The sequence below is a fragment of the Manduca sexta genome, chromosome 5 (genome assembly GCF_014839805.1).
Source record: "Manduca sexta isolate Smith_Timp_Sample1 chromosome 5, JHU_Msex_v1.0, whole genome shotgun sequence".
NCBI lineage: Eukaryota > Metazoa > Arthropoda > Insecta > Lepidoptera > Sphingidae > Manduca > Manduca sexta.
Window position 1 is genome coordinate 3,372,630 of NC_051119.1, and position 23,737 is coordinate 3,396,366.

The window sequence follows — 23,737 nt, forward strand, 5'->3', positions numbered from 1 at the left end:
GCATATTTTAATTAAACATCGTAGCAAGTACAATCGTAACGTCCTTGTTAAGTAAATGTTTAGTTAACAGAAACTTGGTTCGCAAAAGGGTACGCAAATAAAGGACCGTCGCAAGTTTGGTTTCCTTACAATGTGCACAGAAATAACAATCGAATATACAAACTTTAGCCTTTAGAATTATAAATCAGAACTCAGAAGTAACATGCCTGAGACTGTTTCAACGTAGTTGTACTGCATGTGCGGTACGACAGCGCTCTGAGGTCCTGGGTTCGAATCCTGGGTCGGACAAAGTGACCTTTTGGTTTTTTTTTTGCTCATTATTAGCCCGGAGTCTGAAATTGCACCAAATATGGTGATAGGCCCTCACGTTATGGGACAGAACACAATTGCGAATGAGGGTACCCTGCTTGAATCTCTGTCCACCCTTTCATACTGTATATATCGTGATGATTATGTATATGATCTTATGGCTAGTCCTAAGCTCACTGCCACGCGATGATTTATAATTCAAAATTATAAAAGCTAAAAAAAATTTGCTTTGTTGGCAACGTCTGCGCGGTGCCTAACTGACCTAAATATACTAAGTAACGTAATAGAAAACTCAATCCGACGTTATCGAGATTTCAGATTGATATCCGGTCTGAAACGACTTTCCTGCAAGTTCTATACGGAAAGCTTCTTCCTACAAAAGTTTAAGTACGGCATTTAGTTTTTCAATATGTCCAATATTATATGCTTTTGTTTTCGTATAGATTTGTACGTCTTTATATAGTTTTCTTTGTGTTAATCCAGAACATGTGTAGTTTTTTGTTTTTATTGCTTTAAATAACAATACGAGTTTGCCGTTCGCCTGATTGTAAGCAATACGACCGCCCATAAACAGTATAAACACTATCTAACACCTTGAATTACAAAGTTTGGTATTCCACTGCGCTCGCCATCCTGAGACATGAGGTGTTAAGTCTAATTATATCCAGTAGTTACACTGGCTACAATGCTCTTCAAACCGGAACACAATAGTGACTACACACTGCTGCTTGACGGCAGAAATAGATATTGCAGTGGTACCTACCCAGACGGACTCTTACATATGAGAGACCTACCACCAGAAATTTTCTTATATAGTTAATGATGATGTATACAGGGTAATTTTCACATTGCGTTACTAAATGAAACAGCATACTTTTCTTGCAAATAACACTATATACAATAAGTTACTCGAACTTTAGATGTAAATTAAAAAAGTGTAATTTTCTAACATAAACCCATGCGAAGCCAAGGCGGGTCACTAGTATTAAATAGTATCCCCCATGTTACGATGTTAAGTTACAATGAGGTTGTCTTGTCTACTAAATATAAAAACCCCGAAATTAGAACCAAGATTAAAAAAAGTATCTTTGATTTTTGAGTCAAGGGTTTTACCTGCACGTTGTGTCAGTGTTAAGTTTTATCTATAATAGAAAAATGAATCGCTGAATGTCTTGCTAAGCGCCAATCTCGAGAGCGGCTGAACCGATTTCGCAAATTTTTTTTTAAGATATTTCTTGATGTGCGAGGATGGTTCTTACGGAGAGAAAAAAATTAAAAATTGCCTGAAAAAGTCTAAAAACAACACTTTTCTATATTCCCATACAAAAGTTTCGTAATAATACTTAAAAGTCAATTTGAACTTTATTCTATATCATAAAGTTTAAGTGTTAGCGGAGGGGTTCCGGGAAGACAAAACAATTGAGTGACGTTAGATGGAACGATGAAAGAATTTTAAGTGTTGTATAATTTTAATTTTTTGACATAATGAATTTGTTGACTTATGAATTTTCTTTTTTATCTTACTAGCTGACTCGGTGTCCCGAATAGCAGAATAATTATTAAAAAATATATATTAAAGAATCGACTGACAGGCGGTACGAAGTTCGCCGGGTCAGCTAGTTTAATATGTACGGAGATTGGCTTAATATTATAGTGATAGGTATAATATAAGAAAATAATGACTATTTTTTGTCTTATGAGAGAAATGAATAGATTCTATAACTTAAGATGACATTCTTCATTGACAAATAGTAGTCAAGGTTACTATAACTATTTTTAAAATTACATTTGTGTTGTGGTAATCCTTATAGCTTTTACTTTAGCTATTACTTTTATAGTTTACTAGCTTCCGCCCGCAGCTTCGCCCGCGTGGATTTCGGGTTTCAAAAATGGAGAAGGTGCTCAATTTGTCGGGATGTTTTTTTTAATTTATGGTGGTATGCAGGTGGTCCGATTGTCCGGTCAGGGTCTGATGATGGGATCCTGGTGAAATCGAAGGAACTTTTAACCATTAAGGTTGCACACGAAATGACGGAAGCTTAAAAAATGGAGTAACTTCTCCCGTTTTCCCAACATTTTCCATCACTGCTATGCTCCTATTAATTGTAGCGTGATGAAAAGTATACTATAACCAGCTCAGGAGTATGAAAAATAATTGTACCAAGTTAAGTTAAAATCCGTCGAGTAGTTTTTGTTTCTATAACGGTTATACAGACAGACAGACAAAAATTTTACTAATTGCATTTTTGGCATCAGTATCGATCCCCAATCACCCCCAGTTATTTTGGAAATATATTTCATGCAAAGAATTGACCTCTCTACAGATTTATTATAAGTATAGATATGCAAAAGTAGCTCAAAATTGTCCATAACGAAAACATGCATTTTAAAGTAAAACAAAAGAAATAATATCGTGAAGCCAACCAAATAACTAATGATATATTAAATTTTGTGACTGTTCAATTTAGTCGGGTCCGCGATATCACTTTTGTTGAGTTTCAGAACGCGACATTACATTATTATATTCTGTGCTCCAACGCACACTGCTTTGATGTTAGGAACACACCTACATTGCTTAGACAACAGTGAACTTTATACAATAGCAATAAAGCTCAAATTGACTCTACGTATTAGTTAGAAAACGTTTGTATGGGAAATAGGAAAATGCTGTTTTGAGGATTTTCCCGGCAATTATTCGAATTTTTCTCACCTTTTAAACCTTCCCTAGACCTCCACGAATAATTCAAGACCAAGATAAGATAAATCCGTTCAGCCGTTCTCGAGTTTTAGCGAGACTAACGAACAGCAATTCATTTTTATATATATAGATGAAGTAACTGTTAGTCTGGACATGAAGGAAAAATAATTTACAACAATTTCCAATGGTAACATGTGCCATGCTTTATTAGAGCATCTGTTGGGCCGTCGCCAATATCTGTTTCTTGAAATCCGTGTATTTGTACCGACTTCCAAAAGAAGGTTTTTGTATGAACACCTATTACTTTGAGATTTGTAGATCGATTTACGTGATTATTAGTTTGATTGATAAATGAATACATTAAGGTGGTCCGACACCAAAAAAAATGTCTATCAGAGGTATAAAGAATAACGAGAGGAGACTTAAGAGAAGTACGGGAGTGGAGATCGGAATTAGGTAGACATAGTGTAGGACGCCCTACTGTACGACAGACGAACTAAAAAATTCGGATAGGAGATATATATGGGCTGCACAAGACCAATTGGCATTTTTCCAAGTTCTTTTCTATCCTTTAATGATGAAACTTAAGACAAGTGCGAGAGTGGACACCGCAATTAGACACCGTGTAGGACGCTCTGCTGCTGCTGATGCGACTAAAAAGTCGGATAGACAAGGGATACGGGCTGCTCAATACCAGTATTTTGTCCCCTGCTTTGCTATGAAGGGAAGAGCATAATCATATTTTCCGACTTCTCCCTATTTTTCAAGGGGTAAAGACAAATTAGTATCTTAACTTACTAATAAAATAAATTAGAATCTGTGAGTTATAAGCTATATGAAAACGATTCGATGTTTGTAAGAAGTAAACACTGAAACCGCTGAACATATTTGAATGAAATTTGGCAAATTTATAGGTAAAAATTATATAGGTACTTTGCTCCTGAAGGAAATATTGGAATAATTTGTCTGATTTTGAAATAGATGGTGCTGGTCTAGCATTAATAACGTCATGCATAGTTACAGTGTTTTAGAGATTTTACATCAAGGAAGGGTTATAAGTCGCGAGGAATACCTAGTTTGTAATAAAAACCCGCTGAGGGTAACTGATCGGTGTCATACAATTCATCCTGTTGATCTTAGCTTGTAATAGCGAGTGAGGATACCATATTGTCGTGTTCAAGACCAAAATGGTTAGCGCTTATTTGGGGAATTCTCGCTTACTTGGGGAGCCCTATATTTTTAGCAGTGGTCGATCATTGGCTGATAGAAAATTCTTACCTTTTATATACAAATTGACAGTTTTATTAACTTTTGCCACGTGGTTGGCCGCCACGCATGTATAGGTACCGCAGTGGTCCAAGGAGACGTTTTTGATGATAAGCACGCTGAACACTTCGAGACTTCTTTCGACGATCTGAAAATACGATGGTATTAGACACTGGTTCTTCAGAGGCAAGGGCAAGAATTTTTAATGCCTCTAAAGGCAAATGAATTAACGGTTCATTTGATGGAAAGTGGAATGTGGATAATAAAGGGGTCATATCAAAGCTGCTGCTTACCGCACCTTACCGTAAGTACCGTAAGATATTTTTAGGATAAACAAACAGGCATGCATAAATAATTACAAAATTCAGATTGTATATTCGCATTAATGTAAATTAACGAAGTCCATAACTGAATTTATCAAACAATTGTCAAGAAAAATTTTACTTTACTCATGAACTATTCAGTCGAAAAATCTTTAATAAAAACAGCGAATTGAAAACAACGAAACGTGATATTTTGTCTCACAACAAATCTTTATAGAAAGCGAAATGAAGCCAGATCTTAATATCGTTGTACGAGCTAAAACTACAGCGAAATCCTTTGTAAAACTTTTGTGAGTTGTTGCTGAAATTTGTCACGACTCGACTACCTAACATTCTTAGTAATTTAGACCGCTGTGCTCAGATGTAATTTAGCAACGTGTAGTTTCTCGTGCTAATGTGAGATGTTTTATTTTGAACATTTTATATATTTGTGAGATAACTTTTATGATAAAGCAAAGTACCGCTAATACAGTATTATCTATTGTATATAATGATATCAGTCCTGTATTATATACTGTCCCACTGCTGGGCACAGACCTCTTCTACTACTGACAGGGATTGGGCCTTAGTCCACCATTGGTATTGGATGGATAGACGTTACACACCCTCAAAATTCCTATAAAGAACTCAGGTATGCAGGTTTCCTCATAAAGTTTTTCTTCACCGTCAAAGCAAGCGATAATTCACAAAGAATACATACATCATTTTAGAAAAGTTAGAGGTGAGTGCCCTTGAGTTGGTGGCTGCGGACATTCGTCTCAGCAGTCCGTTCCACAACCAACTAGGCTATCCCCGCTTTTTTTTTATCTATTGTTACAATTTCAAATTGTTTCATCAGGTGATGAGGTTTGTATGTTTGTAAATAGGGAGCTATCTTTTAAACGACTAATCTGATTGACTTTTTTACGGTATCTAACCTATCTCTGAGGACTAGATATATATCAAAACCCACCTTCAAATGAGTAGGAATCTTTTTACCATCTTTCAACCAAGAGTAATAAACCGGTGAGTCTCCGGTCTTGAGGTTGCAATGTATTTGTACTATCTGGCCTTCTTGGAGATCTGTGGGGAGCAGAATATCTTCAAGCTGTGGGGCTTCTACGACGTGTAATTCAAAGGATCTTTTCGCCATTTCTCCTGAGGGACTCTTCACTATACACGAGTATGAGGACCCGCTGTCCATTTTTGTCACTCTTGGAACGTTCAGCATTCCCTCACTAGGTCCTAAATCCCTCTTCTCCCTTAATTTAGGCTTCCGACCGAATATTTCTATGCTGAATTCCGAATCCTTTGTAAACCGTTTGTACCGGTTCGCTTGGCTTGAGAGAATGTCTGTGCTTATTTCTTTTCCTTTGTATTCCCAGGATATTTCTCTGTAAAGGATTGATATTAAGTAGGGGGTGAAGAGGGAAGTAAGAATGAATAGTACGAGCAATGATTATATTAATATTCTAATGTAGTGTGAATGTTGGTATTTTTTTTTGGTAAAAACTTGAACGATAATATTGTAGGTAGGCAGAGGTGGAACCAGGGCACTCATTTTACCAAGTATGTGCTATCCCACGATGTGATAGGGGGAAAGCTTATCACCATATCGGGCACAAATTGCAAACTCAGGACTGATACTGAATAATTCTTTTATACTGAACAGCAACAATACCACTTTGCCCGACCCGGGATCACAGAGCAGTGTCGTACCGCGTTCGCTATACCACTACGCCATCGAGGCTATATTGTGCAATTAAAATTGTTATAATGTTTTGTTATATGTAAACTGTCGGTTTTTCTAATAATAACAACAAAAAGAATTTCAAAATGCAGTGACACTAGCATAAACCTATAGACAGATTATAATTTTTAGTTTCACGTCAACGCGTTAAATAAATTATCCCTAAAAACAGAACCTAACTTTTCATTTCCATCAAAATTTCAGCCAATTTACACTACACTTCCCGGTACTCAACACAAAATAAAATACTCAAAGGTTATATATAGGTCTTCATACCATTTCGATATTGAATAAGAAACCTACAAATGCCAGCAAAGGATGTATATTCTTTTAACATTTCACGTTAAAGCAGAGGTTTGTCGATTTCGAATATGTGGGGTTTTAAAATGCATTTTGCATTGCCTCGATGGCGTAGTTGTGTTACGATTGCCTTGGTCTCGAATTCGATGCCGGTGTTGGGTTAACTGATATGTTTTTCAGAGTATCGGCATTAAGCTTACCTCATCACATTATGGGATGGATTTTTTTTCCGTAAGTAAGTGGACTGGGGCCCAGTAGAATATTTATTTTACTCTCTTATATCTACTGACGGGAGATGACTATCCCTCGGCAGTCGACACAGTTATGCCGGCCTGTTGGAACCGGATATACTAAGGCTGATCCCAAAATGCGACACACAGTATAGTGATGCCGTGCTAAGCGCGAAAGCGGTATGTCAGGGAAACCTTATTTATAAATAATTGAAGTTTCGTAAATATAGTTTTATTAACGAGTTCTAAACAAGACACCGATATTTAGGTAAGTTCATTGGATGGATATTTCTTTAAGCTATCTGACAACATAAATATCTATATTTTGTTTTTTTTTAGATACCGCTTTTGAGCTTAGCACGGCAGTATGGTGGGTTTTAACATCTTGTGTACGGTGGTCGCTATCCGGGCGGATATAAAATACATCATACCATCAGCACGGTGAAAATTGATTGCACTGGCTGCGTTATCAGCTGGTGACTATGATAATTGTGACGTCATGATTTCCAGGCTTACCTGACTGGATACCCATAGTACGGACATCGAAGCGTTACGCTCTGACCACTTTGGACTTTAAGCGGGGGTAATGTTCGAATGTACGGTGGACCTGTGATAAAAAAATGTTCTCATTTACATGTTACATATCGCTGGCTCTTAAATAGTTTTAATCTAAGATGTTTTTATTACATAGATACGTTGTCTGAGCTCAATACTGGCAAGACGAAAGTAAGGTAATTGCCCGACTTAACAGCCAATGAGCGTGCGGCACTAACGTTGTTACGTAACTGTCGATGTATATATCCTTTTCTAACGAATGTATGCTGCATCTTTTTATTCCTTCTTTGAGTCAATTTGTAATTATATGTACAGGTACGTGAATACAGCAAATAGTGCGCCGTTTTTATGTGTCATTTTGTTAGTGTATTACGCGTCTGTTTGTAAAACGTCATTGGTTTTAATGCTATTTTTGTATGTAAAATATACGTACCATAAACATTGAGCCTTTCATGATGCGCCACCACACTGTCGCCATGATGGGCCACGCATGAGAACAAGCCGCCGTCATCCACGCGCACGTGAGATATATTCAACTGTGTGGAAACTCCACCGTCTTGTGCTATTGTTTGGCCCACTGTGTACCTGTGACAATAAATTACTTTGAGTTTATTGACAAAAAAATATAGAATTTTGAGCAGTCCTAGCTTATAAGTCTGCACATAAAATCTTCTCACTGCTTTGTGTATTTTAGCCACCTAGCTGTGCATACTTGCATTTTGTTTTGAAGGTATATGGGCCGCATGCTCGTAGCGCTTAATTTTACACGCGTAGTGTATACCGCTGTATTGATGTTCGTTTCGCGACGCGAGTATAGGACAACACACCTCGGGCGATAGTAATGACATAAGTTAAAGATGGTGACTACCTTGGTAGCGTAGTCGTACTGCATGCGCGGTACGACAGCGCTCTGAGGTCATGGGTTCGAATCCCGGATCGGGCAAAATGATATTGGGTTTTTCTGCTCAGTATCAGCCCGAAGTCTGGAATTTGTGCTCGATATGGCGATAGCCCCCTACCACATCATGGGACGGAACACACTTCGGAGATAAATGTGTGATGTTGTGTGAGTGTGTTAACGATAGTGAAGTTCCACCAATACGATTTAACTTTTAATTCGCTGTCAATTCGATCTGAATGACATGATTGCATTGGTAAGAATAATTACGGTATAATTGCATTGGTAGAATTTTACGTTAACTTAATGTTAATAATATTGCCGCTGGCATGTTCTTGCTACGGTGGATTAATTGTTCGCCGTTGTAAACAAATATTAACATAGTGAATATTACCTGGAATCCGTGTTAGAAGATATGACGAGGCCATCTCGCTCCCAGACGAATCTCGCTGGATGTGGCCCGTTCACCGTACAATGTAAACTGACCTGAAATTAATAAAAATCATCAGTATATTGAAATGAAGAGAACTAACTACTTGAATTTCCTCTCGAGGCAATTCTTGTGCGCTCGGTCTTCATACCGAATGCACGCCCATGCACGGGGGAACATTATGCCGCGATTCTAGGCACATAGTGTAATGTGTATACCTCTTGGTTGCCAAATACACATTAAGGCCTATAAGGGTTCGCGAACATCTCCCCTTCCTCTCCCTTCCAACCATCCTAACAAAGTTCCTCCTCCTTCCTCTTCTCTTCCTTCCCTCTATCCCCTCCCTTCTTCCCGGGCCCCATGACCGAATAGCTGCGGGTTGCCAGCGTACCGTCCGCTGGCACCCTCAGTGATAGCGGTAGGGCCCACCAAATCTTTATTGGGGCTGCAGTGGTTGGCAAGCCGGGGGATCGCTTGTACACCGTTAGCAGGGTACCCCGGTGATAACCGCGGCAATTACAAAAAAAACTACTTGATTTGGAATCGGCACAGTATACTTATTTCAAGCATGTTGTGGGAAGTATTAGGTTCATTTTTTAATGATTTAACTTTAACAACTGTGTGAAGTCACTTTAGATTGTGGATAAAAAATGCTTCGCTGCAAATAACCTTCCCAGTACTTTTAGATTCATAGTTTAATCAACCAATAGCTCATCCGTATCAAAAAACTTACTATTAACTTGTAGATACGGTTGCAATATCGTAATATATAGGAATTGGTTGGAGCATATGAGGTAGAAAAGTTAATGAATGAATATTATTTTATTATACCCACATAATTAGCTGAGTTTTAACACTTTAAATCGCCTATGCAATTCTCTAATACCAACTTATTTCGAAATAAAACTATTTTGAGCATTTTATCGCGGATTGTAAATAATAATTTCGCCTCATAGTTAAAAGTAAAACTCTAACAGTCGTATAAATATAAAAGATCATTATACCAACATTATTTTTTACAAAAATAAAATAAAGAGATTTACTTTACCACACACAAAGAAGAAAATGATTCAATTAAACTTGACTTTTATAGATTTTGCTATTGTTTAACTACTTTTGTGGCGAATTGTAAATAAATTATGCATTGCCCTTGACAATACACATCCCGCGTACCGCAAAACAAGTTAAATATTGGTTATTGAAGTACTATCAACAGATTGGAGCTTTAATGTTTCATTTGTGGTGAAGTGATAAATGGCGGTGTAGTTTTACGACTCATTTTTAATTTCACAGGTTAATCTGGCGCAAAAGTATTTCTTTATTTATATTTTTTTTTCTATTCTTTGTGAATTTATCGTTCGCTTTAACGGTGAAGGAAAACATCGTGAGGAAACCTGCACATCTGAGAAGTTCTCTATAGGAATTTCGAAGGTGTGTGAAGTCTACCAATCCGCACTAGGCCAGCGTGGTGGACTAAGGCCTAATCCCTCTCAGTAGTAGAGGAGGCCCGTACTCAGCAGTGGGCAAGTATATAATACAGGGCTGATATTATTATTTATTTATTATTTCTATTCTAATTATGGTTTTTGTGATTCGAATTTGTGCTCGATATGGCGATACGTATCACATCATGGGACAGATGTACTTTGAACTGTTAAAGCACTGGTTGCGTTTATACCTCGTCGGAGGTAAAGAAAGCTATTTTAAAAATGCAATTTAAATGTACATATATGTTATTAGAGTGGAGGGAGGTCTATTTGACATGTATACCACCCTGGCAATGATGATGTTATCTTATCATCAGTGACAATAAACAAACACAAGAGTAATCATGAATGTGCTGCTCATCTCATCTCTCATTTTATGTTACCATAGAAAAGAAGTCTACTGTGGTAAAAATCACTTCTGAGTGATCTCACGGGACCTCACGATACAGGCTTGCCTAGTGTGGGGACCGTTGTGAATACATTGATTAATTTCGTACATGACAGTAAAATTTCATACTTGTATATTCGTTACGTATAGATCTTTTGTGTTAAATAAAAATATTTTTCATTTTCATAAGAAATTTAGAATAAGGGACTACATTTTCAGGTAATGAAACTGTCTCACTGCACGAGCTTCCTCTACTACGAAGGGTTTAGGCCTTAGTCCACCGCACTGATGTAATGCGGGTAGACTTCACGCATCATTAAAATTCTTAAAGAAGTTTATACTTACATCAACTCCTGGCATCAATGTGCTTTCACTAAAATGTTGTGATATTATCATACTTTGTAAATTTCTCTTAATTCTATATTGTTGACCTGAAACAAGGTTTATTGTTAGCATCGAACACAATACTATCATAAGCCACCACGTAGACACTTGATGTATTTAAGGCGAATAAAATATAGAATGCTTCGTATATACAATTTGACATAATAATTTGTATACAAACGAAAAATCGAATGAACCTAATTTAATAACATTTCCATTAACAATCCGAAGGTATAATTTTTCTAATGAAAAAAGAACTTTCCAAGTCGGGTCATAAATGACAGAATATCGAGGGTACATAAAAAATAAACATCGAATTGAGAACCTTCTCTTTTTATGAAATTAATTAATAATAATGTTGACAGTTCTATTTTTAAATTTCTATATTGAAATGAATTACGGTTAATTTGTGTTGTGTTTATTGTAATAGTGAGTGTCTGTGCGACGACTTATTGAGACCTGCCATAGTTAGAGATCAATAAAAAAATTATGAGATAAGGACTTTATTAGATGTCGTTCTAAGGTAATCGTTCGCACAAATTTGCACGAACTAATCGCACGAATATAAAACAACATATTGAACTGATCGCATGGACATAATTGCCTTTCATAAATGTTTATATTTGATAGCGTTCTCATCAAAACACAATTCTTGCAAGCCTGAGCTGATCCGAATGACGTCATAATTGAACTTACACCTTAAGAAGCGGATAATAGAGTTTATATTAAAAAAAATACTGACCTTCGTAAGCATTTTTACAATTTGTTTGAGCGATTCCATGGCCTCTCTCACGGTTGTTTGATCTGTAAAAAGCACATTATTATATTCGGTGACAATTATACGTAACAAACATAGCGGTTTTAAATGTTGCCAATTAAGTAAATAAAACTCGAAAAGACGGGAAAAGTGGGCAATTTGGGTGATATTTTTGTATAAAAATATTTTATTGTACACGCAAATCTTCGAAGTCACGGTTTTTTTTGTACGGGCACGGTAAAGTGACCACTGCACCTGATGGTAAATGGAGTGGGGTCCGATAGAATGTCGACTGACGAGAGATGATTACCCCTCGGCAGTCGACACAATTATGCCGGCTTGTTGGAAATGGATATACACAGGCTGATCCTGGAACGCGACACACTTTGTGGGCCACTATGTTAGGTTTTAACACCTTGTGTACGGTGGTCGCTATCCGGGCGGATATAAAATATATCCTATAACATAACTAACCTACTGATTTCAAAGAATAAAATTCTAAGATAAACTCTTGTTTGAACTTGTTTGAACCGTACATACACAGGCTGATCCTGGAACGCGACACACGTGAACCACTATGGTGGGTTTAACATGTTGTTGATAGGCGCTATTCGGACGGATAAAAATATCCTACCACCATCAAAACCACCAGGTTCTCTCAACCAAATCTTGACTTAACATAATCTATATATATATATAAAAATGAATCCCTATTCCCCTTGGTCACGATATTACGCGTGAACGGCTGGACCGATTTCACTATTTTTTGTTGTGTTTGTTATTGTCAGGAGAAAGTTCTTATGAAAGAAAAAAATACAAAAAATTGCGCGGAAAATTAGAAAATTTAAGAAAACTTAACGATAATATTAATTTTACATAAGTCTAGTAACTGTCAGCGATCGACAGAATGCGCACGTGCATACATAGGTAAGACAGGACAACGACTGTCGGATCTGCTAGTCTAAGATATTTTCATCACAGGATTTATTTCGTTGCGCATCGAATCTTAAATATAACTAACCACGGTCTGTTTAATGTTCAGTGGCCTGTCATTATTCCTTATCCTTTGATGTTGTGGGGTAGGCAGACCTTCACGTCAAACCGGAGATGAGCTTATACGGTCTGCTACACAATCAATATACTTGGATATGACGTCTTGGTTTTTTTGAAGTTGCAAAGTTTATTGTAAAACTAGGCGTTGCTAGCGGGTCCGTTTACATTTACCGTTAGGTACTTATCTCTTAGGTAGCTAGTGAAAGACTGGGAGGTTAGCTAGGTAAGAGTCTACTTCGAAAAACGAATGTCGAAACGTCGGTCCGAAATGAAGAAACGACGAACTTCGGATTTAACTTTACTAACAAATTACTTCGGACTCGTCACCGTTCTGTAGCTTACCTTAGTGGTAGAATCAATTTGCCGTATATTTTTTTTTTGAGAAAGCAGTGGACCTTTATCCTCACAGATGGTTTTAAAAAGGGATGGTATAAGTTCTTACAAATGCTATATCTGAAATAATGCGATGAACCGATCGGATCCGTCGTCGAATCCGTCATCGATTCCATAACACTTCGTGTAGTATCACGGTTATTTTGATAAATAACACTCTTAATATGTTTTAGGTTTATATTTAATAATATCGTCCACGGACACCAATCGTACAATCAATATGGGCTTCCAGGGGCACAGGGGAGAGCAGGGTTGCCTTTTTTTAAAACGTCAGCCATCACACTTGACAGCTGACACTTCTACCTGACAATTGCAGGACCACAGACTCAACCCTGCTACATCTTCCTCCTTTCCCAAAAAAAAAAACAATAAAAATGTGCGATACGGCATCCAAAACTACGGATTTCTGTTTTCGAAGTAGACCTTCTTTATCGTCCTCACCGGTGAGGATCGCGGCGCGTTCTTCCCTTTTTCTTTAGTAAGATTAAATACATCTTTTTTATTTCTTCTTTCCTGCCAGCCCGAGCTCGCTATGTTTACTTTGTAGTCTTTCATTTATGTCTAATATAAAATGTCTTTAGTTATATAAGCGAATTCATTTAAGCAATAATTAAATATTCTCATGTAGTTTGTCTATAAGCGCAACTATGTTCGCGTATGTGATGAATAAAGAATTTTATTTTATCGTATTAAAATCCTACTGCTAAATATGACTGCTTGGGTGGTTATATTCTGCGTGTGCAGTTTTTATATTTTTGTCATGGCAAAATGATTGAACTGCAACTGATGGTAAGCGTGATACCGTCGAAATAAAGTATTGAATGGCAACAGATAGCTATCTCCTGCAGTTCAATCCAATCATGCTGGTCTACTAAGATGCTTCGTCACGTTAGGGCTGCAGTAGAGCCAATTTGCTTGCCCGAATAAAGAAATAAAGTTATCTTCCGCAATAAACGATCACAGCAACCTGACTTCTACTATTAAAGCTTGTATTGCGGCGATTTATGTGTACATTTTGATGTTTTGCCGCAAGTGTAATGTGGAAGTTCTTGCGCAATACATTGCTGCAGCTTGCCGATCTAAACAGTTTTAGGATCATTAAATCGTTTTGAGGGATTAGGCCTTAGTCCACCACGCTGGCCTACTGTGGATTGGTAGACTTCACACACCTTCGAAATTCCTATAGAGAACTTCTCAGATGTGCAGGTTTCCTCACGATGTTTTCCTTCACCGTTAAAGCGAATGATAAATTCACAAAGAATACACACATGATTTTTTACAAAAGTCAGAGGTGTGTGCCCTTGGGATTTGAACCTGCGGACATTCGTCTCGGCAGTCCGTTCCACACCCAACTAGGCTATCCCTCTCAGTAGTAGAGGAGGCCCGTGCTCAGCAGTGGGCAAGTATATAATACAGGACTGATATTATTATTATTAAATCGCTTTGGCCATTTTGGGTCTAACCTACTCCAGATATAACCGAAAACGTAGTTCTAAAACTATTTGCAGAATCTAAACTATAGCAACTAACCCTTTATGTAATAATAGATATTGTTTGTTGTGGTTTTGTTGCGAATTTGCTTGATTCATCCGTTATGGAGAAACATTTTTGGTATAGCGCTGCAGGTTTTTTAGTGTTTTTTATAATGGCATGACAGAGTGACCAAGTGCACTTGATGGTAGATGAAGTATGGTCCAAAAAGTGACGACTGACGAGATATGTTTATCCTTCAGTGAACACAATTAAACTGGCCTGCTGGAAATCAAACACAAGTGATTCCAGAATCCAGAACGCGACACACGCGAGCCATTATTATATCCGGGCGGATTTTTTTTTATCGTTGCTTGGCAATGTGGCTTCACGTCATCTAATGTTAAGCGAAGTGAAGTCCAAAGAAAGTACCGACATGCAAATGATACAAGCATCCTGAGACAATCGACACAGTTATGTCGGCTTGGATAATTTGCTTCATCATATTCCTGTTTTCCTACTGAGCCCCCCTTCTCCTTCCGCGGCGGTTCTTGTGTGCTCGGCCTCGGCACCGAATGCACTCTCACGCACGGGAGACATCAGTCGCGGTCCTAGGCACACAGTTCACTGTATATACTTCTTGGTTATTGAAACAAATGGCCTAAAAGGGCCCGTGAGCATTTCCCTTCCTCTTCTCTCCATTTTCCCTCGGCCAATTGTAAAATAAGTAATAATATCAGCCCTGTATTATATACTGTCCCACTGCTGCATGGGCCTCTTCTACTACTGAGAGGGATTAGGCCTTAGTCCACCACTCTGGCCTAGTGCAGATTGGTAGACTTCACTCTCAAAATTCCTATTGAGAATTTCTCAGGTATCCAGGTTTCGCCACGATATTTTCCTTCACCGTTAAAGTAAGCGATAATTCACAAAGAATACACACATTATTTTTTAGAAAAACCAGAGGCGTGTGTCCTTGGGATTTGAACCTGCGGATATTTGTCTCGGCAGTCCGTTCCACACCAAACTAAGCTATCGTGGCTTCCGCCTATTATAGAAAGTTTCAATCATTCCCACACTCTCCAGAGGGCCTCTGCAGTCGCTAAAACGTGGGTTTTCAGTGTCCAGTTCGCAGGCTTCCCCCGGTATTGTCTGCAGGGACGCCTACTAAAAATTTTACCAGCATTAGAAATAACGGATCCTAAAAGATATATTCCCACAGCCGCTTACGTGTTTACATTCTCACTACAGAGCTGATCACAATTTACTACATTGTTATGGAGTTTTTGTAAGCAATAAAGGTCGGGTCGCATACAAAGATTTATTTATATCTCCAGAAGGCATGCTTCAGTATGAGTCGCTTTTATTGTTACGATAAAACCCTTGGTGGTTCCTTGTTACTTCCTGACACCACTACCATTGGAACTCGAACGATACTCACTTCGTGTCAAATCAATTGTTTATCGTGTGTGAGACTTTAGAGTGTTATTATCATTTAAAAATGAAAACATTAAGTGATACTATAATGTATAAAATTATTGATTATTATTCCCTTTGGAATATTTTGTAAATTTTTATTTATTGCTACATTGGAAAAAGGTTTACGAGTTTAAAACCTAAGGCACGCATACACCTCTGATTATTTGAAGTAGCTTGTGTATTATTTAATAATTATAGCTTGCTATAACTATGAAGGAAAACATGGTGAGGACAATGTAAATATCCTCAGCTTATTTTCTTTCGTGAAGACTTTCGAAAGCATGTGAAGCCTGTCAACGAACAGGCCAGCGTGGTGGACTAATGCCTAACTCTCTCGGTAGTGAAGCCCTGTGACCAGCAGTGGGATAGTATACATGTCCTACATAAATCTCTTCCGTGTCTTTTCGAATATGTAAAAAGGGAGAATTCTCCCGAGAACCTGTAGTAGGGGCCCACATCCAACAATATTCCCGGAGGGCTGTTTTTTAGAGTGTTTCTCACTTACGCAGTCCCTCTTGTTATTATGTGCCGTGTACATAATTTTGTATTTTTATTGCAAGGATTCTTTTATTAACCTTCTTTTATTGTTTCGTGTAGTTTTAGCAATGGGTATATCTTATCTTTAGAGGTGATAATAGATACATAGTATCACTCTATCGCATAGAGGCAGAGACTATGTATTGCCGCTTTGATTATTGATTTATTTATTGATTCTGCCATACTTCTCTGGCTTCCTCCACTTTCATCAATCTTTTCATGCATTCCCGCCGATTCAGGGTACTTTTGACCTGGCCTTTACTAAGAATGCCAGATACTTGACATTCAAAGGTTCGGTGCGGTGGACCCCTACCGGCTCTTCTATGCACATTTGCCTGGTATGCACACAAGTGGTAATACTTCTGGATGTCCAAGCAATGTTTTGTCTTATTCTATATGGAAAGTCTCTTCCATTTGACGGTTCGATCGGTACTACATGTCTATTTCTGCCACCAAGCATTCTGTTAATGTGACAGTCTGGTAATTATCAGAAAAATCGAAAACTGCCCAACCCGGATATCGAACACGGAACAATTCTCCCAGTAATACAACGCAACTCCCCATCAAAATGATAATAGTTTCCAAACATCAAACAATCCAACGCAAACAACAGAACGTATTTCATAACCAGTGTTATTATTTCGTACTTCCTGAATCTCGCATAGTTTATCGGAAGCTATTCGACTATAATCCTTTTAATATGAAATGTTTTGATACTGTTGTATGAGAGAATTTTATATATAACTGGGTTTGTATATATTATAGAGGTGTTAAAAAATCACTTCCTAGGCGAATTTCAACTACAGCGATCGATCTTAATGATCAGCCAGGTACACAAGAAATATTATAGTGCACAAGTGTACGCAATACACAGGTGCACTCTCTGTTCCATCACTCTCATAGTCCGGTGAGATGACAATCCGACATGAACGAAAAGAGGTCAGGCGCAGGACCAACGGCTTCACGTGCTTTCGAGGCATGGGGGTATCACACCGCCAACTTCCTCTCAGTTACGACTGATTCAGTTTATGTTGGCAAAACCCAGGATTATTTATTTATTACACTTTATTGTATATTACAATTGGCGGTCTTATCGCATTCCGCGATTTCTTACAGACAAGCTGAGAATGAAATAGACAAGGTTTGGTATATTGAAATTAAACTAATTTTCGGATTCTATCGCGGTCTCCCCCGTGACCATGAAGGCTGCAAAGTCTTCGAAACGTCGGGAGAAAATAAAATACTAGCACCGCGATAGAATCCGAAAATTAGTTTAATTTCAATGTCTAACATTCGCGTAAACATAAGAAATCATTAAGGTTTGGTATATCCCAAGAAATATCTAATAATGAAAATGTATCTAATAATGTAATATTATGCCATAATATTGAATAAAATATTTGGTTATAATAATAAAATTGCTACCATTGAATAATGAGACAAACATTCCTCTCACCAGATGGTAAGCGATACGTCCTCCCATTAACAATAGCAACCATACAAAATATTGAATTACAAACTGCGTAGCACTCCACAACACTCTTCAACCTGAGACATATGTCACGCCTCATAATGCCCAATAAATGTCCATCAATGTCCTTCAAACCAAAACAGTACTATTGCTGCTTGGTGATAAAAAGATATTGGTGGTAATTAGCCAGACAGTCCCTCGCATACAAGACCAACTAGTAAGAAGTAAAGTGCCTTGTTCAAAAATAAATATAGAAAAATCAATAATGGAAGATTCTCGAATGCACTTCACTTACTACCACCTATATGCGCATCAGCGGTAATTACAATTAAAGAGATTGTATTTAAAACAGTATTCGGACAGTTGGACTCAATTAAGCTCCTTTGTATAATGCAGCCAACGTTGAATGTTAATTCGAGTTTCATTATATGAATAGGTAATGTTATGGATGTCAAGTCGTGCTTATCTCAAGAAATACTGGTTTGAATTGAAAAATTCTTTTGGTGTTGGATAGCTCATTTATCGAGGAAGACTTTAGGCTATATAACATCACGCTATGACCAATAGGAGCGTCAATAAATGATATAATAAAATTGTATCGTCTCCGATCTCCGCCCACGTTGAAAGTTATGGCCGACGTCGCTGCCATAGTCTATAATCAGCTTGTGTATATTCGGTTTTGAATAGGCCGGCATAATTATGTCGACTGGTGAGAGATCAACTTTCGTCAATCGATTCTATAGCTCCACTTACGATTTCCAGTTTCGAACAGGCCGGCATAATTATGACAACTCGCGAGAGATCACCTCTAGCATAACTCGACGGCATTTCATCAGCAGGTGACACTTGCCCGTATAAAAAGAGCTATCACGCCATCTAAACAATATTTAACTGATAAACGCTTACCTTTTATATCCCGGCGCAGCGCCGTTTGTGACCACGATTACTAAAACAAGGAAATTAGATACATTACAAAATATTCAGATCTCGTATAATAGCCCTCGCTTTGTTCATTTTAAGAGGCCATTAGCGTTTGAAGTTATTTCTTTGATATTGATATTTTAAGGAAAATGAGTATTTGATTATATAAATGTTATTTTTAAACTAATTCAAAAGAAGGTTTAGCTATTTGTCGAGTTTTTTATGTATGATCAGCGATAATTTTGTACCCTATGGTCCGATTTAAATGATTCTTTTTGAGTTCGATTTCGTATAGATTTGGCATGGGCCCATTTTAATATTATTGGCATAGGACCCAGAATTTCGAAGAAGCAGAGGGGAACTCCTCAAAATCAAATAGGATTTCGATGATTCTTTTTTTGTTGGTTTCGGTATAGTTTCTACTAACGTATTAAGATGAAATTTGGTATGGAGACAGTTTGAGACCCTGGGAAGAACATAGGCTCCCGGGAAACTACTACTTTTATAACGGAAAACTTTAGCCTGAAAAACTTTATAACGCGGGTGGAGCCGCGGGCAAAAGCTAGTTGGTTTATACTACTAACTGGTGGTAGGTCTATCATATGTGAGAGTGAGTCTGGGTAGGTACCAACGCAATGTCTGTTCCTGCCGCCAAGCAGTAGTGTGTAGTCACTGTTGTGTTCCGGTTTGAAGGACATTGTAGCCAGTGTAACTACTGGACATAATAAGACTTAATGTCTCAGGATGACGAGCGCAGTGGAATACCAAACAATACTTTGTAATTCAAGGTGTTCGATATTTCTGCTGTCTAGGGGCGGTCGTATCGTTTACCATCAGGCGAACGACAAGATCGTCTCGGCAAAGCATTAAAAAACACAATTAACGCGGGCAGAGTCGCGTGTATATAATAGTATATACCTCCACTCCACTAGGCTTCTTAGTTTTTACTTGCAAATAGACTAAATGATTGTAGTCAAGAGCTAAACATCTGTGAAAAGAGTTTTAACTCGCAAAAAATAAAATGCTTTAGAGTTCCGTCTCTCATAAAGAACTTATTAGCTGAGCTAGGTTCAATAAATTCATATCTTTTTTTATTCGGGCATGTAAAGGGACACCACTGCACCTAATGCTAAGTGAAGGTTCCAATAGAATCTAAAGTGACGAGAGATGATTACACTTCGGCAGTCGACACAATTATGCCGGCCTGTTGGAACCGGATATACCCAGGCTGATCCCGGAATGCGACACAGTTACGTGGGCCAGTGGCGGGTTTTAACACCTTGTGTACGGTGGTCACTATCCTGGTGGATATGAAATATATTTTATCACATGCAAAACTATTAAAATCTGTCATATACTATGACTTTTCTGTAAGAATTTCGAAGGTATGTGAAGTCTGCTATCTCGCTCAGGCCAGCGAGTGCAAAGCTTTACTGTGCACCCATCGAATTTATCACAGGAAAATATACAATGGGACTTCGAGACTTTATCCCGAAAACACACCTTGTGTTTGGTTTTAACACCTTGTGTGCGGTGATCGCTATCCCGGCGGATATAAAATATATCCTACCACCACCTTACATTGTAAAGTTTGAATTTTTATACCTTATCTACAAGTTTGTGGAACCGTCGGTGCACGAATCCAACTCGTACTTGTCGGATTTTTTCAGTATATCTAAAGCGGTACAACTAGCCAGCTTTGATACAAAATACCTCCATTACAACTAAGTGTTTTTCGTGCATGCAACATGAAACTTCTAAAGCGCGTTTTACACGAGCGCAGTTTGTAGTTTTTATAGTAAATGAATCCGTCCTAGTCAAATTTTGGTCACGGCGGTCGATCTCAACGGAGATCAGCCAGTTACGCAGGAGATATTATAGTGCACAAGTGCGCAATACACAAGTACTTTCTGTTTCTTCACGCTAATAGCCCGGTGAGACGGCAATCCCACATGACCGGAGAGAGATCAGGCGCAGTACCAACGGATTTACGTACTTTAATAGTACTGTGGTTTTGATAATGTAAATCGATATGTGTTAGTTCATATTAAACTTGGTTTTACAAACGTGGAATAGTTTTTCCGGGATAAAGTCTCGAAATCCCTCTGTATATTTTCGCGTGATAAAATCTGCTGGTGCAAAGTAAAACTTTACACACGCTGGCCTAGTGAGAGTGACAAAGAGAGAAAGTAGACTTCACATACCTTCGAAATTCTTACAGAGAAGTCATAGTATATGACATATTTTAATAGTTTAGCTGGTGGTAAAATATATTTTATATCCGCCCAGATAGCGACCACAGTACACAAGGTATTAAAACCACTAGTGGTCCACGTAACTGTTTCGGTTTTCGGGATGAGCCTTTGTACATCCAGTTCGAACGGCCGGCAGCATTGTGTCAACTGCCGAGGGGTAATCATCTCTCGTCAGTCGACTTTTTATTGAGCCCCACTCCATTTACCATCAGATGCAATGGAGTAACTTATAAAAAAATTGAAAATAACACTACACTGAAATGCGTACGCAGCTATCAATTTATTTGTGTAAACACATCCGATAGACATGAATTCGCCTCTGACCACTAGCCTAGTGCAAAACATAAAGGCTTTTAAGCGGACTGCATGAGATGTAACCTAGATAACGCCATTCAGGTCTTTGAGCCATCTAAATGTTGAACGACAAACGTTTTTCTCCATGTTTTGTATGTTTTGTGAGGTTACGGATGAATGTTTGTCAGGGATATGTTGTAGAAACTGACATGGATGACTTGGATTAGTGTTTGTCGTGGGCTGGGATGGTTGGTTAACACTTCCGTGAAATGGTGCTTTTATTGCTGTTAACTGTTTTTCATTGGTGGTAGGTCTCTCATATGTGAGAGTCTGGGTAGGTACCACCGCAATGTCTTTTTCTGCCGCCAAGCAGCAGTGTGTAGTCACTGTTGTGTTCTGGTTTGAAAGACATTGTAGCCAGTGTAACTTCTGGACATAAAGAGACTTAACATCTCATGTCTCAGGATGGCTAGCGCAGTGGAATACCAAACAATACTTTATAATTCAACTTGTTGGATGGCTTTCCACTGTTTATGGATCATTGTATCACTTATCATCAAGCGTACGGCAAGCTCGCTGTTATACAAAGCAATAAAAAAAATATTAACCAAGTTTTAAAAAAGGAGGAGGTACTCAAGTCATTTGAAAGAAAGAAAAATGATTTATTATTGTTTCTGGCTTATGGGGGAAGGCTTTTCAGGCAAAGCCGCGAGGAACACCTAGTATAATTATATTATAATACCATTTACAACCAAGCTGTTAACTTGCTGTGCTCTCTCCCAAAAATGAGAAAATCCTGAATTTTGCCAGCAAAATACGAGACCAACGCATTCCATTTTTAAAATTCAATAACCCGACTTACCCCGCGTAGCGACTGCGTTCATTACTAATTGTCCAACCATGCGCATAACAATGGACAAAGTAAACGATGCAAAACAATATTTGCACCAATATCCGCCAATATTGGAAGCAAATATGATTCCCATTGGACCTCGCATTCAACGCAGTCGACCATAAAATGAATCATTTTCATTTTGAATATTACACGGGTATTTAACTCGATTCGGCAAGTTTAAAACAATTTGGAATGTTCGAGAATAGCTATCCCCGGTCTATTGTTTGGGGGTTCCATACCATACATACATAGTATCACGGCTTTATCCCATAGGGGTAGGCAGAGACTATCGATTGCCATTTTGCACGATCCTGGCATACTACTCGCACTTCCTCCACCTTCATTAATCTTTTCATGCATTCCCGTCGGTTCCGGGTAATTTGACCTGGCCTGACCTGGTCCCATACCACTTAACCCTATTTACTAAGTGTTATATATATGACTGGCAGGTTTAGACCTGTCACAATAAAGACGTCAGTGCGTTATTGACTGTCAACGAGTTTGCATTAAATAATTACATATTTAACATTGGCGACGAGGATTTTACTCAATATTCTCGTAAAAAGTGTATTTACGAAAATATGGCTCAAACATCGAGATTGCGTGGACTATCGGCAAACTGTGGATTTTTAAACGTGGAGGAAGCATTACGGGACCATTTTGTAATGGCAATGCTACCTGGAACGGAGCGTGAAAAACTATTTGCTCAAGATCCAAAGAGTTTAACTCTAGGAAAAGCGGTGGAGTTAGCAGAGAGGATGCGGTGTGCGCGTACAGGCGCCTTAGCATCAACGGTCCCGGGAAAGGCACCGTCTAACAACGATCAAATACTCAAGATCGACGCCAAAAATAATTCTAGTGTTAAACTGTTGTGTTCGGTTTGCGGTTTTAAAAATCATTCTTCAACTCAATGTAGATTCGCTAGCTATAAATGTAAAAAGTGCAACGTTAAGGGGCATTTGCGTCGCATGTGTAAAAAAAATAATTTCTTGGCACATGAGATCACTAGCGGGGATGACGGTGAGTTGTATAATATTCGCACCTATAATGGTGAACCAATGACAGAGGTTGTCACTGTTCTAGGGAAACGGATCAGGTTTCAGGTTGATAGCGGGTCAGCTGTTACTGCGATTTCCGAACGAACGTATTTTAAATATTTTAAGGAAGTAGTGTTGTCCAAAACAATTAAGTATTTAATGTCTTATACTGGTCGAC

At 38.2% G+C, this 23,737-nt stretch overlaps 1 protein-coding gene across 1 annotated transcript in view; it reads right to left on the bottom strand.

The window, feature by feature from the left end:
- The window catches only part of LOC115444126 (Down syndrome cell adhesion molecule-like protein Dscam2), a 64,589-nt gene that overhangs the window by 39,542 nt on the left and 1,310 nt on the right, over positions 1–23,737 (bottom strand). The window contains exons 2-8 of the mRNA XM_037443269.1: positions 11,740–11,801; positions 10,959–11,044; positions 8,703–8,794; positions 7,844–7,995; positions 7,372–7,462; positions 5,549–5,969; positions 4,286–4,421 (exon numbers count right to left, since the gene is read on the bottom strand). Of these exons, the coding sequence (XP_037299166.1) occupies positions 4,286–4,421; positions 5,549–5,969; positions 7,372–7,462; positions 7,844–7,995; positions 8,703–8,794; positions 10,959–11,044; positions 11,740–11,801 (1,040 nt within the window). The remainder of the gene's footprint in view (positions 1–4,285; positions 4,422–5,548; positions 5,970–7,371; positions 7,463–7,843; positions 7,996–8,702; positions 8,795–10,958; positions 11,045–11,739; positions 11,802–23,737) is intronic.